The sequence below is a fragment of the Colobus angolensis genome, unplaced genomic scaffold (genome assembly GCF_000951035.1).
Source record: "Colobus angolensis palliatus isolate OR3802 unplaced genomic scaffold, Cang.pa_1.0 Scaffold146, whole genome shotgun sequence".
NCBI classification, from domain to species: domain Eukaryota; kingdom Metazoa; phylum Chordata; class Mammalia; order Primates; family Cercopithecidae; genus Colobus; species Colobus angolensis.
In genome coordinates, this window is record NW_012114555.1 from 6,550,103 (window position 1) to 6,566,022 (window position 15,920).

A 15,920-nucleotide genomic window follows, 5' to 3' on the forward strand; every position below is an offset into this window, starting at 1 on the left:
TCCACCCTTCTCCTTAGGGATCTGACAAACAATCGAATAGGATGTCTGAATGCAGACATATTTCGAGGACTCACCAATCTGGTTCGGCTGTAAGTACATCTTTTCTTTCCCATTAAAAGATAAGGAAGCATTAGAGCCAGTACCTAAATATGTATGAAACTTATGATCTATTTAATTATAAGTAGCAACTGTAGGGGTTTTAGAAGCCTTAAGGGGCAGAGAGCTCACAGTTTAATCATGGGGGTGTAATCTGCTCAGAATATAATGGTACCTTACCACACCACACACAGACACATGTGCGCACACAGACGCATGTACACACACACCACATAACACAGTGTAGTACATGCAACAGAGAGCACATTCATGCTGAGAGGTATGATCAAAAGCTTTGCTAGTCTGGGAAAATTTGAGCTGATGTACGCTGATGGCCCAGAAGATTTGCAGAGATCTGGGTAGTTAGAAAGGAAAAGAAGCCAAACCAATGATACGTGAAGGTGGGAATGAGAACAAGGCCATTTGTCAAGGGGAGGGGGGGTGGACCTGAGTAAAATAACCATTTGAATTGTGCCTCTGACCATGTGATTTGGGGTGAGTTGTTTGACTTCTCTGTTTTTCACCTGCAAAGTAGGATTAATAGTAGCTCAAAGTTACAGTGATTATTTAAGATTTAAGTTGTATATATCTGTTTATTATAATTTATATAGAATATAAATGTGGAAGAACTTTGTATAAGTCATCAGGTATGTTTATATCTTTTTTAAAAAAAGAAGTTTTAAGCCAGACACGGTGGCTCACACCTGTAATCCCAGCAGTTTGGGAGGCCGAGGCAGACAGCTCACTGGAGGTCAGGAGTTGGAGACCAGCCTGGCCAACATGATAAAACCCCATCTCTACTAAAAGTACAAAAATTAGCCAGGCGTGGTGGCGCATACCTGTAGTCCCAGCTACTCGGGAGGCTGAGGCACGAGAATTGCTTGAACCCAGGAGGCAGAGGTTGCAGTGAGCCAAGATTGCACCACTGCACTCCAGCTCTGGGTGACAGGCCAAGACTCTGTCTCAAAAAAATAAAAAAAAGTAATAAAAGTTCTGTTTGGGAGTAATTATACATAAGGCTGATTATTTATAATAGACCTTTATTTTGAAATGTATGAAAAGCAGATAGGGGCTTAGAACTGATTAAACAATAGGAAGCCACTAAAAGACATTTCTGTTGGAAAATGGCATGAAATCGTGTTTTAGAGACAAGCCGTCTGGGAATAGGGTTCCGCATGAAATGCTAGATGTGGAGTGGAAGGTCAGTGTAAGGGTTGTCTACTTGCGGTTCTTTCTCCCTGTAGCTTTTTAGAATGTTTCTTGTATTTCATGTTACCTTTGAAAAACCAATTAGAAGCTTAAATGATGAGATTCTTTCATCTATACAGTAAGGGAAGAGACTTCAGATCAGTTATTAGAGTAGAACAGAATGTTCCTGCTGCATAGGAAATTTGTAGCTGTTTTCAGTGTGTCCTTTCATTTTCAGGGAAAGGTATATGGCCTGATTTTTGTTTTTCAACAAAAGACTGATTTGGTGTGCAGCTTTACTCATGACTTGAAGTTAGTTGAATTAATTACTGCGTAACTCCTTTGTAACTGCCTTGCAAACATTTCTATCTCAGTGCTTTTTAAAATCTCTTCTTGAGATTTTGGTATTTTTACTTTTTGTTTGTTTGTTTGTTTTCGAGATGGAGTCTCGCTCTGTCACCCAGGCTGGAGTGGGAGTGGCATGATCTCGGCTCACTGCAACCTCCACCTCCCGGATTCACGCCATTCTCTGCCTCAGCCTTGCGAGTAGCTGGGATTACAGGTGCCCGCCACCACGCCCGGCTAATTTTTTTGTATTTTTAGTAGAGATGGGGTTTCGCCATCTTGGCCAGGCTGGTCTTAGACTCCTGACCTCATGATCCACCCGCCTCGGCCTCCCAAAGTGCTGGGATTACAGGTGTGAGCCACCGTGCCTGGCTATATTTTTACTTTTGAGGACTGCGTTAGAATTGACAAAATCATACATCTGTGAAGGAGACTTTTGTTATGTTTTTGGACAGCTATGACTGAAGTAATGAAAAACAAAATAGTAAACTGGAGTCTACTATTTTGTTGATTTTAGTTTTAGATTGATTTCTAGCTCTGGCCTAGGTATTTGACACATCACCACATGTTCTTTAGGCAAAAGAGCTGGGTGGGACAGAGCTTCTGTTAGGGCAGATTGCTGTTTTCTTAGTATTCCCTTTGCCTCCTTCCTCAAGAACTAAAATATTTGGTAGGTTTAGAACTTGGGTGGTCTCTTAACATTTTTACCAATTATCTTATACCTGTTGTGAGAATTTATACATCACGGAACACAATGAACATCATCCAAGTAACACATTAAAACATAAAAATAACATTGCCAAGCTTCCCACTTTGAGATTTGATTGAGATAATCTTATAGTTCATGTACTAATAGATGATAGTGGCCTTTAAATTTGATTTACTTTTATTTTTATATAGATTTCTGGGGTACAGGTGCAGTTTTGTTACAGGCATAGATTCCGTGGTGGTCAAGTCAGGGCTTTTAGGTATCCATCACCTGAATAATGTACATTATACCCATTAAGTAATTTCTCATCATCCACCTTCCTCCCACCCCCTCATGCGTGTGATTCTCCACTGTCTATCATTCCTATTGTGGATCTCCTAAATGGAGCAGTGTGTGGCATATACAGCAGTATACCTGGCCTACATCTTTTAAATACTTTGTAAAGAACAACATGGCAATTAAGGAAACTTCTTACACTCAGCATTGCATTACAGTGACATTGCTTATCATAATTTGGGTTGGCACAGGTCTAGAGCTGTGGATCAGGAAACTTTAAGTATTTTGCATGGGCTGCTGCTGTCCCCAGATTTTTGAGCTCTTGAGCCAGGCCATATGCGGATTGTGAAGGCTGATAACAGCTCATATTTCAGATGTAGAGAATGGCACTTTCTCAGTCCAGTGAGTGGAAAAGAGAATATGATTAGGAATGGAGCATGCAGTACATTCCTTAGATTAGGAATCAGAGATCTTCCTCTTACTGTTTCCCACCTGAAAGAGAAGGTATACAAAAAGAAGGAATTCTAGAGTAGATCACTGTTCTAGCTGTTTCCTTTGGTAACGCTTGAACTGGGGACCTCAAACTGAGTGGGTCCTTTAGCCAACTTCCTTGGCTAAGGGATGATGAGACCTTGGCGGACAGCCTAGGCATTCTCAGCCAGATTTCTTATCATTTTTGATCGAGTCTTGGCTTTGGAAATTTATGAATTCATTTTTTTTAAAAAACTACCCTTTCTTTAAGTGTGTCAGAGACCTTAGTAGACATGGGTGGGGTGGGGGTGTAAAATTGATTAATTCTATATATTGATCTCTGCCTTTGCTGATGGAGAAGTTCTCTTGAACTATCTCAGAACAGTATAGTCCTACTTGCAAAGGTTCTCACTCTGTCCCACTGTAACAGTGGATGTAACTGGCAGACCAAATGGGGAGCCAATAATGGACTTCTGTGAAGTCTGTGTCCTTCACTTAGGAAGTTAATTTGCAGAGAAATGTCAGGAGATCTACAGACCAAAATCTCTGTCAGGAGATCTACAGACCAAAATTTTTTCAAGTTGTTCTTTATGGGCAATCTAATACCTGTATATTTTCCTCAAGAATTATACTTTTAATACTTTCCTATCAGAAATACATGTATTTATAGAAACTACCCTTTACAATTTCCTTTATATGCAAACATATGTTGTATGTGTATGTATTTGTATATAAATAAATATATACAACTAATATGTTTGTATAAAGAACTTCCTTTATACAAAAAAGTGGTTGTTATTGAGTAATAAAATCATATGAAGGAAAAATTAGATCTCTTTTCATCATTTCAGTTGCATCATCCTGAGATAACTTGTATTAATGATCTGATATATATATATATATATATTTCTTCTGTTATACTCAGAAATGCATAGACACACGTACAGGGCTTTAAAAATGCTCTGTACCTGGCAACTCAGTTTAAAAATAATTTACCAACATATTAACATCTTTTTAATAGAGTACATGTTGATTTAGTTCATGCTTGTCATTGGCTACAGAATATTCTAGGTATAGAACAGATTGTAACTTAGTCATTCCTCTGTAGATGGAGATTGCATTTAATTGCATCTTCCCCTCCTTTACCAAATCTGCCCTGATAGAGGCTTCAGTATAATAGATGATGCATCATATTCGCATGCAACTCTTAGGAATTCAAATGTATCTAGTTAGCAAAAAATAAGTAAATAAAGTCAAATTAAGTGAGAGTAAAACAACAATGGCCAGTCACAGTGGCTCACGCCTGTAATCCCAGCACTTTGGAAGGCCGAGGTGAGTGGATCACTTGAGGTTAGGAGTTCAAGACCAGCCAGCCTGGCCAACATGATGAAACCTCGTGCCTACTAAAAATACAAAAATTAGCCAGGCCTGGTGGCATGTACCTGTAATCCCAGCTACTCTGGAGGCTGAGGCATGAGAATCCACTTGAACCCAGGAGGCAGAGGTTGCAGTGAGCTACTGCACTCCATCCACTGCTCTCCATCCTGGGCCACAGAGTGAGACTTGTCTCAAAAAAAAATAATAAAATAAAAAAGAACAGCATAAAGGGTGGAGTGGGCGGGTAACCTGCTGCTCCTTTCTACGAGCTTATTATGATATGGGAGCAGTGACTTTGCTCTTGTCATTCTCGACTCCCTTTTAATTTTATTTCTTTACGTACGTATTTGGTGAGCATCTCAGAGCTAGACTGTGATTGTAATGTTTTAAAATATGTGTCATTGTTTATGGCCCCCAAATCCAAGCTAATTACTTCACTTGTGTTCAGCTGTACAAATAGCAGTCTGTTCCAACACTCAAGGAAAAATTGGTTTGCGTTGGGATTTCCTGAGAAAATGCCATGTCCTTCTCTAATGTGATCCCTTCCTTTGTGATTTCCAAGGGAAATATCTAATAATATGCATATTAGAACGTAGTGGTTGCTGTAAGATGCAATTTTTTTTTATTTTTTATTTTTTTGGGAGACAGAGTTTCACTTTGTTACCCAGGCTGGAGTGCAGTGGTACCATCTTGGTTCACTGTCACCTCCGCTTCCCAGGTTCTAAGCGATTCTCCCACCTTAGCCTCCCAAGTAGCAGGGACTATAGGCACACATCATCAACCTGGCTAATTTTTGTATTTTTAGTAGAGATGGGATTTCACCATATTGGCCAGGCTGGTCTCAAACTCTTGACCTCAGACAATCTGCCTTGGCCTCCCAAAGTGCTGGATTACAGGTGTGGGCCACTGCACCTGGCCCAATTCTTTTCTTTATACGTAAGTCCTACATTTGTAGGATAGATATTTATGTCTAACTTACTGTTACGGAATCTTGCAAACATTTAAAGAAAATTGGAGACAATTGTACATATAAGGAATGTGTGTGTGCCCATTGCCATGTCTCAGCACTTCAGTTTTACCTACCATGTCTTGTCTTCTAGCTTTCATTATTTTAAATATGTTCCAGTAATTGTATAATTAAAAAGGGATGGTTTCATAACATACACAGTTGTTGACTATAATTCCATCTAAGTTACTTTCTTAAAAAAAATTTTTTTTTGAGATGGAGTCTCACTCTTACTCAGGTTGGAGTGCAGTGGTACAATCCCAGCTCACAGCAACCTCTGCCTCCTGGGTTCAAGTCATTCTGGTGTCTCAGCCTCCTGAGTAGCCGGGATTACAAGCACATGCCATCACACCCAGCTAATTTTGTAGTTTTAGTGGAGACGGGTTTCACCATTTTGGCCAGGCTGGTTTCAAACTCCTGACCTCAGGTGATCCACCTGCCTCAGCCCTCCCAGAGTGCTGGGATTATCGACGTGAACCACCGCGCCCAGCCAAAATGATTTTTATTTTTTATTTTCTTAAAATGTTGTTATGATTTATACTGCCATGGGCATACCTTTCTAACAATTCACATTTGGTATCTGCTCTGATAGGCCAAAAAAAAAAGACATCCCTTTCCTCCTTTCAATTTGAAAATACTCTTTTCTGTTTAAGTTCCTAGGTACTTCTTCTATGAGAATCATTGAATCCAGCCTTTTTCTTACAAAAAAATTATAAAATATAAAAACCAATCCAGTCTTGTTCTTGCTGAAGGCCATTGTAGGTTAATTTGTAAAGTGTTGGCCCTTGTGTGATATCAGGTCTTCCCATCCAGCAATATTGTTGCTACTGGTGTCCCAGGAACAGCTGACCCCTCCCTGATCAGTTCTCTTCTCCAGCTCCACTTGGAAATCCATCTGCCCAATGGTCGCTCTCTCCCACATATGAAGGATTCAGCCCAGCTTCCAGAGAAGTTGCAGGACTCCAGATTTCTATCCCATCCTCTGCTGTGTTTCACCCCCCGCCTCACTTCTAGAACTCTACGTCTCAGTTCTGCCTGTTCTTGGTACCACAACAGGCATAGAACAGATCTTGTGGTGGTTGGGCATATGCGATTTTTCCAGAGCATTCAGTCTCATTTTAGCATTAGAAGTCCCCTGAAGGTGAGGTGTACATCCTGAGCAATGAGCAATTATTGAGCACCATTTATACTCCAGCATGTTACTGGTGTACACGGAAGTGCACACAGACACAGGCCCTCCTCCACCCAGCTCCAGAGCTCATAGTCCAGTATGGAAGAAATACTTTGGTCAAGTTGTTTTGGGTGTAACAAACTACTCACATTGTAGAATAGGGGTTTCTGAGTTCCATTCAATTCAGAACGCTGCAAGAGTCAGGTTATGTATTGAAGCCTGTTGACACGAGATAGACTAGAGCAGTGATTTGCCCAAGAGCAACATGGAGTTCTATCCCCAGTCTCTCATATTAAGCCCTGAACTCATACCGCTGTCCTCATGATTTTCAGTCATGTTTAGTACGCTACTGCTGCTGGTCATTGAGGCCATCCTTTTCCTTTTGTTATTGTTTAAAGTTTTAATTATTCATTTTCTATTTGTTTTTACATTTTTATTTGCCGCTTTCTTAAATTAGATGCACGTGAACACTTAGAGTAATTCTAATGGGAATTCAGTAGGGTACCTTTTAGGTTCACCTGATACTTGGCAGAAAAATTCTTATCTAGCATTAGTGTGATTTTAATAATTGTATTTACTACTTTGTATAAGGTGAAGAATAATTTTCTTCTTCAACCTTGGAGGAAGTATTTGCTAATCACTCCCTCTTTGTAAGCGCTGACACTTTCATGACTTCTTTGTAACATTATTTAATGACTGTAGGATGCTTTAGAAAATACAGAATAGGATAAAATGATAGATAGTTGTATTTTTAAAAGTGGAATTGTTTTCTGTCTTTCAGAAACCTTTCGGGGAATTTGTTTTCTTCATTATCTCAAGGAACTTTTGATTATCTTGCCTCATTACGGTCTTTGTAAGTAAAACATTTTTTTCTCTGTTTTTTGATTTTCATGTCTTTGAAAATTAAAAACATTTATTATGTGGTTTCAGAGACTTTATAAGGACAATCTTGTCAAGTTAGAATCTCACTTGAGAGCTTGCATTCACATTAGAAAACATACAGTAAGCCTGAATAATGTGGTTTAGACTAGGACAACGGTTTTCTCCTTAGGATACCGTATTACTCTAATCTATATTTAGAGTAAGTAAACTGGTAAGTTTTTCTTTTTGACTTTTTTTTAAATCATAAAATGTTGCATTGTTTGACTAATTAAATTTCCAAAGTATAAAATATCCCTTCCTATGAAGAATTTGTAGGAATATTTTATACTTTAGGAATTTAATTTTATCCTGTAAAGCGGCCCCCACCCTCCACTTAAAATCAGATTTACAGCTTATTGCTGATGTCTCTGGGGATGTTTATTTAGAACGCCCGCTTTATGAAATCGGTAAGTTCTCATTTACACAGTTTCTTGTAGCTTTAGAATTGGTTGATTTTTTTTTTTTTCCCAGATGGTTTTGTTAACTTGAGAGATTGCATAGAAGTTATTTTGAAAGTAACTATTTTCAGATAAACCTTAACATATCTCAGACTATAAATTATCCTAATTTTATTGGAATTACAGTTAAATATAATGTTTTTCAGGTTTTCATTGAGTAATTTATGGGATTGAGTGTTTTTCTTCCAGGGAAAGAGTTTTTCTCTCCTGATTCCTCTCTTCCGTGTACTCTGACTTCTCCTCTCATCTCTCTTCCTTTCCTACACCTGTCATTTAAATCTCATTTAGGAGTCTTCCTTGGGATGTAACTAATAGGTATTAGGAGCCCTAACCAGCTTCTCACCATCATAGCAGGCATGTGTATGTACTTCTGAAGTCACTTTGCCTCATACTCCATCTTCTTTCTCTTTTTGGCACGCTTACCATTCTTATCCAGAAGACTACCTTTGAGCAGAAACATCTACTTTTGGCATATTTAGTGGGCTCAGGTCAGCCATTTCTGCAAAGGTTAGGAAATAAAAAAGACAAAAGCTAGTCTGGGTTTTGAGACCCTGGGTAGCAGGAACATGGGAAGTATTTTCATCCCCAACGTGGGAGAAATTGCCAGTGTTTTTACCTGGGAGTGTTAGGAACTGACCAGAAGGTGGTGCTTAGAAATTAGGAGTCTGTCACATCCTCCTTCTGGTGTTGTTTAAATTTATTTTCTATGCTGTATTCCATCAGATCCCTTTTCTTTTTTCCTTACTCTTTTTTGCCAAAACTAATGAGGTGAACCATGAGCCAACACTCTAGCTGTGTTAGAAGCACACACACTTAAACATTATTGCACTTTGTTGATTTATTTTTATAGAACATATTGCATTCTATTTTAGCTATGTTTACATTTTGATTCTTCTATTATATGTTGCCCCCCATATTGGCAGGAACAGGGTCCTGCATTTATTGTTATTAGCTGGACTTAGCCAATGCGTGGCACATGAATGGTCAGCACTTAGTAATTATAGTATTTAAGAGATTTGTGCTTATATCTCAGCTCTGTTTATCCTTTCTTCTTCTCATGCCCAAGTGCCAAATTATAAAGGTTTTTGCCACATATAAAGACATTTCATTACTATCTTTTGTATCAAAGCGGAGGCATTCTTATTTGTGTGCTTTTGATTTATTGGGTCTTTATCTCTTACATTTGTAAATCTCTATGGTGTCACTTGGTGCATAGCAGAAAGGGGTCAGAAACAGTTCCTACCCTGGGGAAACTCACAGTCTGGTTAGAAATACAGAATATAGTCACAGAAAACAATCCATATTGCTTTAGGTTGCTGTTTCATTGTCAAAATCAACAGAGTTGGTAGGCATTTAGGACAAGAATGTGATAATGATGCTGGAAAATTGGGGATGGCTTCAAGATCTAATATTAATGCCACACACTTCATGATAAATGGGTAGAAGCTTGTTAGACAAAAAGGAATGGGATTTGGTATTCTAGAGAACCCTGGTGTTCAGTAGCTTGTTGCATAGAAGAGGGATATCTGCCAAAGAGTCTTTGTTTGCCTACCAGATTTCATCCAAAGCAGAAACTAGGGACCAGCAAGAACAGTGTTGGGGTCCAAAACTCTGCAATTCAGCTCCTTGGAGAGAAACTGTAGCTAGCCAACGAAATGTACTTTAGGCGTGGTGTGGGTGAACAGTATTGTGCTTGCCACCAGAAGCGTAACCCAGTATAAAACAAAAGTGCTATTTAATTTTATTCACTCTAATCTTTTAAGTTGTATTTGCATGTTACAGGGAATTCCAGACTGAGTATCTTTTGTGTGACTGTAACATACTGTGGATGCATCGCTGGGTAAAGGAGAGGAACATCACAGTACGGGAGACCAGGTGTGTTTATCCTAAGTCACTGCAGGCCCAACCAGTCACAGGCGTGAAGCAGGAGCTGTTGACATGCGGTAAGGGAGAAATCCAAACTGAGAAAGCGTTTACCATATTTTGACTTTCTACCATGTTTTTCTTGACAAATTGTAAGATTCTCTTTATACTTGGACAGAACTAGTATGCAGCCATTAATCATTGTGAATTTGATAATATTTAGTTTATGCCAACAATTCAGCCTTTTTTTAAAATTGGTCTTTAAGGTAGTAGCTGTTTTTAGGTTCACATCAACTTTCTTTATGCAAACCAATTTCAAAGAATAGATTTTCAGATTTTCCATCAGTTGGCAACTCATGAATTTGTCTGTAGTAACACAATCTCAGGATGCACATATCCTGTGTGTGGATGGGAATGTGAATGATACAGTCTTTTTGAAGCAACATGTTTCAATGTTCTTAAAAGACTGATACAGGCAGGGCATGGTGGCTCACACCTGTAATCCCAGCAGATCACCTGAGGTCAGGAGTTTGAGACTAGCCTGGACAACATGGTGAAACCTTGTCTCTACTAAAACTACAAATACAAAAATTAGCTGAGTGTGGTGGCAGGTGACTGTAGTCCCAGCTACTTGGGAGGCTGAGGCAGGAGAATTGCTTAAACCCCGGAGGTGGAGGTTTCAGTGAGCGGAGCTTGCGCCATTGCACGCCAGCATGGGTGAAAAAAGTGAAACTCCATCTCAAAAAAGACAAAAAACTGATACAGTTAGATCTAGTAATTCTCTATCTTACAGTTAGTTAATTCTTAGGAAATGATCAGCTTTGTATGTCAATCTTCAGACTGTGTATAAGCATATCTTAAATTCTCAAAAATGGGGGATTGGTTTAATTACTTGTGACATATCCATTCAGTAAATGCAACTATTGAAAATCACGATTTTGAAGAATATCTGAGGAAATGAGGGAAATAACATATTTGCCACGTGTTAAATGAAAAACACACAAAAAAACACACCTACACACAACCCCATAAAACAAAAACAGTCCTAAAATGGTGGGGGGAGGTCCCAGTTTAGTCTTTGTTTGGAAATAATGTATCATATTTTTTTCCTTTTCTCTTTATTATTGTTGTATTTTGTATTTTGTATCACAAGTAAAATATGCTCACTGAATGAAAATTAAGATTTGTGCAAAGAAAATAAAAGCAGAGAAACAAAGACCATGTTTATGTTCATGACTGAAAGATAGCTAGTGTTAAGACCTTTTTGTATCATCTTCTATGACTTTTTTCTATTTTTTAACAAAAATATCGTTATACTCTAATGATATTTTGTAACCTTTTTAAAGTTGAATTAATGTAAGCACATTTTCTTATTTAAAATAGATGCATATCAACCCATTGTATAGATGAAGCCATAGTTAACAACTTCTCTGTTACAGCATGTTTAGCTCGTTAATAGTTTCTTGCTTCATAAATAATGGAAGGACTAATTTCTTTGTATGCATTTTTGCATATTTTCTATTCTTTAGGATACGCTACTGCTAAAAGTAGAATTGTCATGTTAGAAAAATAGACTACATATTTAAAAGTCTTTTAATGAATCAATGTCATTTGTGTACATTTTTGTACATATATTTAAAATATTTTATTTTTCTGACTGAAAGGAAAAATCTGATTAAAAACTGTTTACAGTATATGGGATCTTAAAATACTGGTTTTTCCTGTTTTCTTTAAATGTGCTGATTTTTCTGCAATGAACATGCATTAGTTTTACAGCCAAAAACCTGTGTTGTAATCAAAGGTAATGTAGTCTCCAAAGTGTATTTTAAAGTTGTAAATATCAGCATTTACTTATCACTGATGCAATTTTCTAGAGCACAGCTTGTTCTTTTAGTTCATTTCTGTAATCATCTGATACTCTTGTGATGCCACTGAAGAGGAATAGCTCTAAATGTCAGAACTGAGTATGAAATTGTTTCTTTTAAATTTCGTTTTTATCTGTTATCACTAAACTCAGTAGCAGTCTGGTTGATGTTAGCATCAGCATGCTGGTTACTGAGGAATATTTGTTGTTCTGTTTTTATAATTTTACCTAGAATTTCTGTAACTTTAAATTATGGTGTTTGGAAATAGTATTTGTTTACTGAATCTTTGACTGTCTCTAGACCCTCCGCTTGAATTGCCATCTTTCTACATGACTCCATCTCATCGCCAAGTTGTGTTTGAAGGAGATAGCCTTCCTTTCCAGTGCATGGCTTCGTATATTGATCAGGACATGCAAGTGTTGTGGTATCAGGACGGGAGAATAGTTGAAACTGATGAATCGCAAGGTATTTTTGTTGAAAAGAACATGATTCACAACTGCTCCTTGATTGCAAGGTAAACTTTTTTTTTTTAATGAAGAATTGTGCCTGTATATTTTATTTATCCTTTTGGAGTTGCAATGTTTAGTGGAATTTGAATTAATATTTCATCTTCTTGTATTTAAAAATGCAAACATCTGGCATTTCCTTTTTCTGGTTCCTATTCATCTTCTAAAATTAAATAGCCATCTTTTCATCCAGTTTTTAAAGAAAAGGCTTAATTTCAAAGAGAAACTTCAGAAATTGGAGACTTTTTAAAAGTTTTTGGAGGAAAAATGTAAACTTTTAGTGCTAAACCTAATTTCCAACTATTTCCTGCTGCTAAACTTACATTTTCTCTTTTAGTAATCACCTGATATTGACTCTAGTCAAAATATTGACAATATTTTAAGGTACTTACCTTCTCCACCTACTAGTGTAAAAGAATATAACCTCTGAACTATCAACCTCATGATTGGTATGAATACCAAAATAATTCAAATGAACTTTATAAAGTATAATAGACTAAGAATATATATGATATTATCACTTACCAGATATTTTACTTTGGTAAAATTTGACATTGAGTTTTCTGCTCACTTTCTTCTTTCTTTCCACCTACCTAGAACTTGGCTTGTAGTTTTATTTCAGTAGAGCTACAATTGTCAAACTCTCTGCCAGGGCCTCCTAGGGTAACATCACAGCAAACTCGTAGGAGTGCTATGAAATATTACTGAAAAACTAAAGGTTCTGAGTTGACATTCAAATCTCAGGGGTTCTCTGAGTTGAGATTCAAGACTTACGCAGTTGGCTATTTTATAATTTTTCTTGAGATTTCATGTCTACTAGAAGCACATTTTCATTTATATCTTATAACATTTAGAGTAGATGCTTTTAAATCCTTTCCTGCTAATTCCAACGTGTAGGCCATCTTGTGGTTATCGCTACTGGCTGCTTTGCTGTTAAATATGGTTCATATTTTCTTCTTTTTAAAAAAATATTGTTTATATGTCTGACAGTTTTGGGTTATAGACTCGACATTATGAATGAATTGTTGTGGAGGAGTGGTTGGCAAAGTACAGCCTATGAACCAAATCTGGCCTGCTGAGCCCATAAACTAAGAATGTTATTTATATTTTTAAGTGGTTACATTTCAGATGGTTACATAATTACCTACATAATATTCTTAATATTGCCTCGTAGCCAGCAAAGCCTGAAATATTTACTGTCTGGCCATTGAAGAAAAAGTCTGCCGACCTCTGACTCTGGATTCTGCTGTATTCCCCTGAAGAGAGCTAACTTTTGTTTGGTCAGGTAGTTAGCTTGGCTGAACTAACTCCTAGCTCTGTCCCCTCTGGTAGGCAGAAGCTAAAAGTCTTGGTTTCTGCCCTACCTGCAAGTGTAGTTCAGGATCAGTAAGAGACCTTGGTGCATTTTATACATAGTAGTTTAGGCTTCCAGCCTGACTTCTTTGTACCTCTGTCTTCTGATTTTTTAAGTCAATAAGATTGTAAGTTTCTATTTGAGTGAGGCCTACCCTTGGGCAAAAGCCATTAAAAAAAATTCTCCTAGTGACTTCCCAGTGCCAAAAACCCTTGTTTCTCATATCAACTCCTCTTCTGTTATTGCCTGCTTTTGATCAATCTTCATGTGTTTAAATGATTGTAATTTTATAATTTGTCAGGGACATATAATTGTTAGCTGTGGAAAGGGTGATTTAATATGAGCTACTCGGTGGTTACTGGAAGCAGAATTCCCTTATTAGGGGATAAGATTAATCGTTGGAAATGATATATTGTTAACACTAGTTTTACTGTAGTGATAATTTCACATGCCTATGAATTCATCACATTGTACACTAAGCAGTTTACTGTATAAACAGATAATAATTGATGTATAATTCAACAGTAAAGTTTTAAAAGTAGAACCATTTTCAATGTAAAAGAGCTTTGATTAATTTAGAACTCTAAATTATTTGACTATAAAGTAAGTAGATTTACTGTATAAGTCTATTTCTGCAAGTCATGCTTAAATTTAAATTATGTATAGCAATGCAAAAAAAAGTTAATTCTAAGGATAGCAAGTTAGCCTAACATTTTTTTTGGTAGGCACATTGGACTAATGTGAAAATCTTTCATGTGAAGACCAAGACAGTTCTTTACCTAGATTTTGCCCCAGAATAATAGAAGAAAGAAATATGTGGTTATTGCGTTGGTTAATCTGAGATTTCTATTGATTTTTCATTAATCTCCCCATGTCTTTGATTCTTCATCAGTAAGAAACAGCATTTTTCTTAAGAGTTGAAATTGAAGCTACTTCTTTCTTTTTAAATCTCCAAATTTGCTGCCTTGAGGATTCCTGGAAATTTTATTCCAGTGATTGGTTTTAGACATTAAAAGTATTGCTAAAAGTTATCCAGGAAACATTTACAGATTTGGAGATTGAAGGGGAAAAATGTAGTAAGAAAACTAGAAACACTCCGTTATAGTGTCATACTTTGGGATGCTGGACTTTGGGGAGTTACTGTGGTACAAAGCAAGTACTGTGTGTAAAAGTCATTGTAGAACAAGAAGTGAGCATCATTGTCTGATCCAAGTCTGAGGTTAGATTAATTTTAGAGTGTCCAACAGGAATACATATTTCATTAAGAAGTAGTTGAGGTTATTTAAGAATACAATAAAAATTTTATTTCAAATTTATGTGTGTTACTTTTTTCAAATGGCTACTAAAGTATTTGAATATAGATAGACATTTTGGAGATTTAATTTAGTAATAGAAACCACCATAGGCATTTTTTTGAGCTGGTGGGGGGCACCATGAAAAAGTTACCACGTCAGTGAAGATTCTGTAAAGTAAGACAGTGTTTGGGAACTTCTGGATTAAGGAATGATTTTCATTGCCAGAATATACTTCTTCCTAGTTCAGTAAAGCCTTATAAAGTAGAATGTTGGACAAAGTTAAATTTAATGTCAAACTCTTTTTGTGTCGCTCTATTTTAAAAATATTAATTACAATGTGTTTATTTTTCTAACTTAGTAAAGACAATAAACATTATCTTTGATGATTCATAATATAAAAGTGTCTTGAGCCTTTATTAGAACAATTTGCTGTAGCCATCAATGATTTAGGAGACTGGACAAATGTGTATTTACTTCAAGACATAATTTTGTAAGTTAATTAAAATGATACATACTTTCTGTCTAATTATTTCTTATCATTTGTGTCTACATAACAGCAACGCATACTGGGTCCTGTGGGGAAAATAAAGATTAATTGAAGGCTCTGACATTTGCTCCTTAATTAATAGGTTTTATATAAGAGAATTATGATTTCATCTTGGAAATTGGATTTACTGACAGCTATTTAGAAATACAGCTGTTTTATGAATTGAAATATACCTTAACATGGAAACCTTTTGTGAAAGTATTAATTGGTAATTTACTAAATCTTTTTAGAGAGGTAGTTGGTTTGTTTCTAGTGTAACCCTTTAATTTTATCTTAAACATTTTCTTAATTTGTAAAATCATAATCTTTTTTCTTTTCTTTTCATTTTTTGAGACGGAGTCTCGCTCTGTTGCATGGGCTGGAGTGCGGTGGCACAATCTCGGCTCACTGCAAGCTCCGCCTCCCGGGTTCATGCCATTCTCCTGCCTCAGTCCCCCCAGTAGCTGGGACTACAGGCGCCCGCCACCACGCC

At 37.0% G+C, this 15,920-nt stretch overlaps 1 protein-coding gene across 1 annotated transcript in view; it reads left to right on the plus strand.

Moving 5' to 3' along the window:
* The window catches only part of ADGRA3 (adhesion G protein-coupled receptor A3), a 90,344-nt gene that overhangs the window by 19,811 nt on the left and 54,613 nt on the right, over nucleotides 1-15,920 (plus strand). Inside the window, exons 3-5 of the mRNA XM_011935663.1 lie at nucleotides 7,421-7,492; nucleotides 9,801-9,961; nucleotides 12,047-12,260. Of these exons, the coding sequence (XP_011791053.1) occupies nucleotides 9,847-9,961; nucleotides 12,047-12,260 (329 nt within the window). The 5' untranslated portion in view covers nucleotides 7,421-7,492; nucleotides 9,801-9,846. The remainder of the gene's footprint in view (nucleotides 1-7,420; nucleotides 7,493-9,800; nucleotides 9,962-12,046; nucleotides 12,261-15,920) is intronic.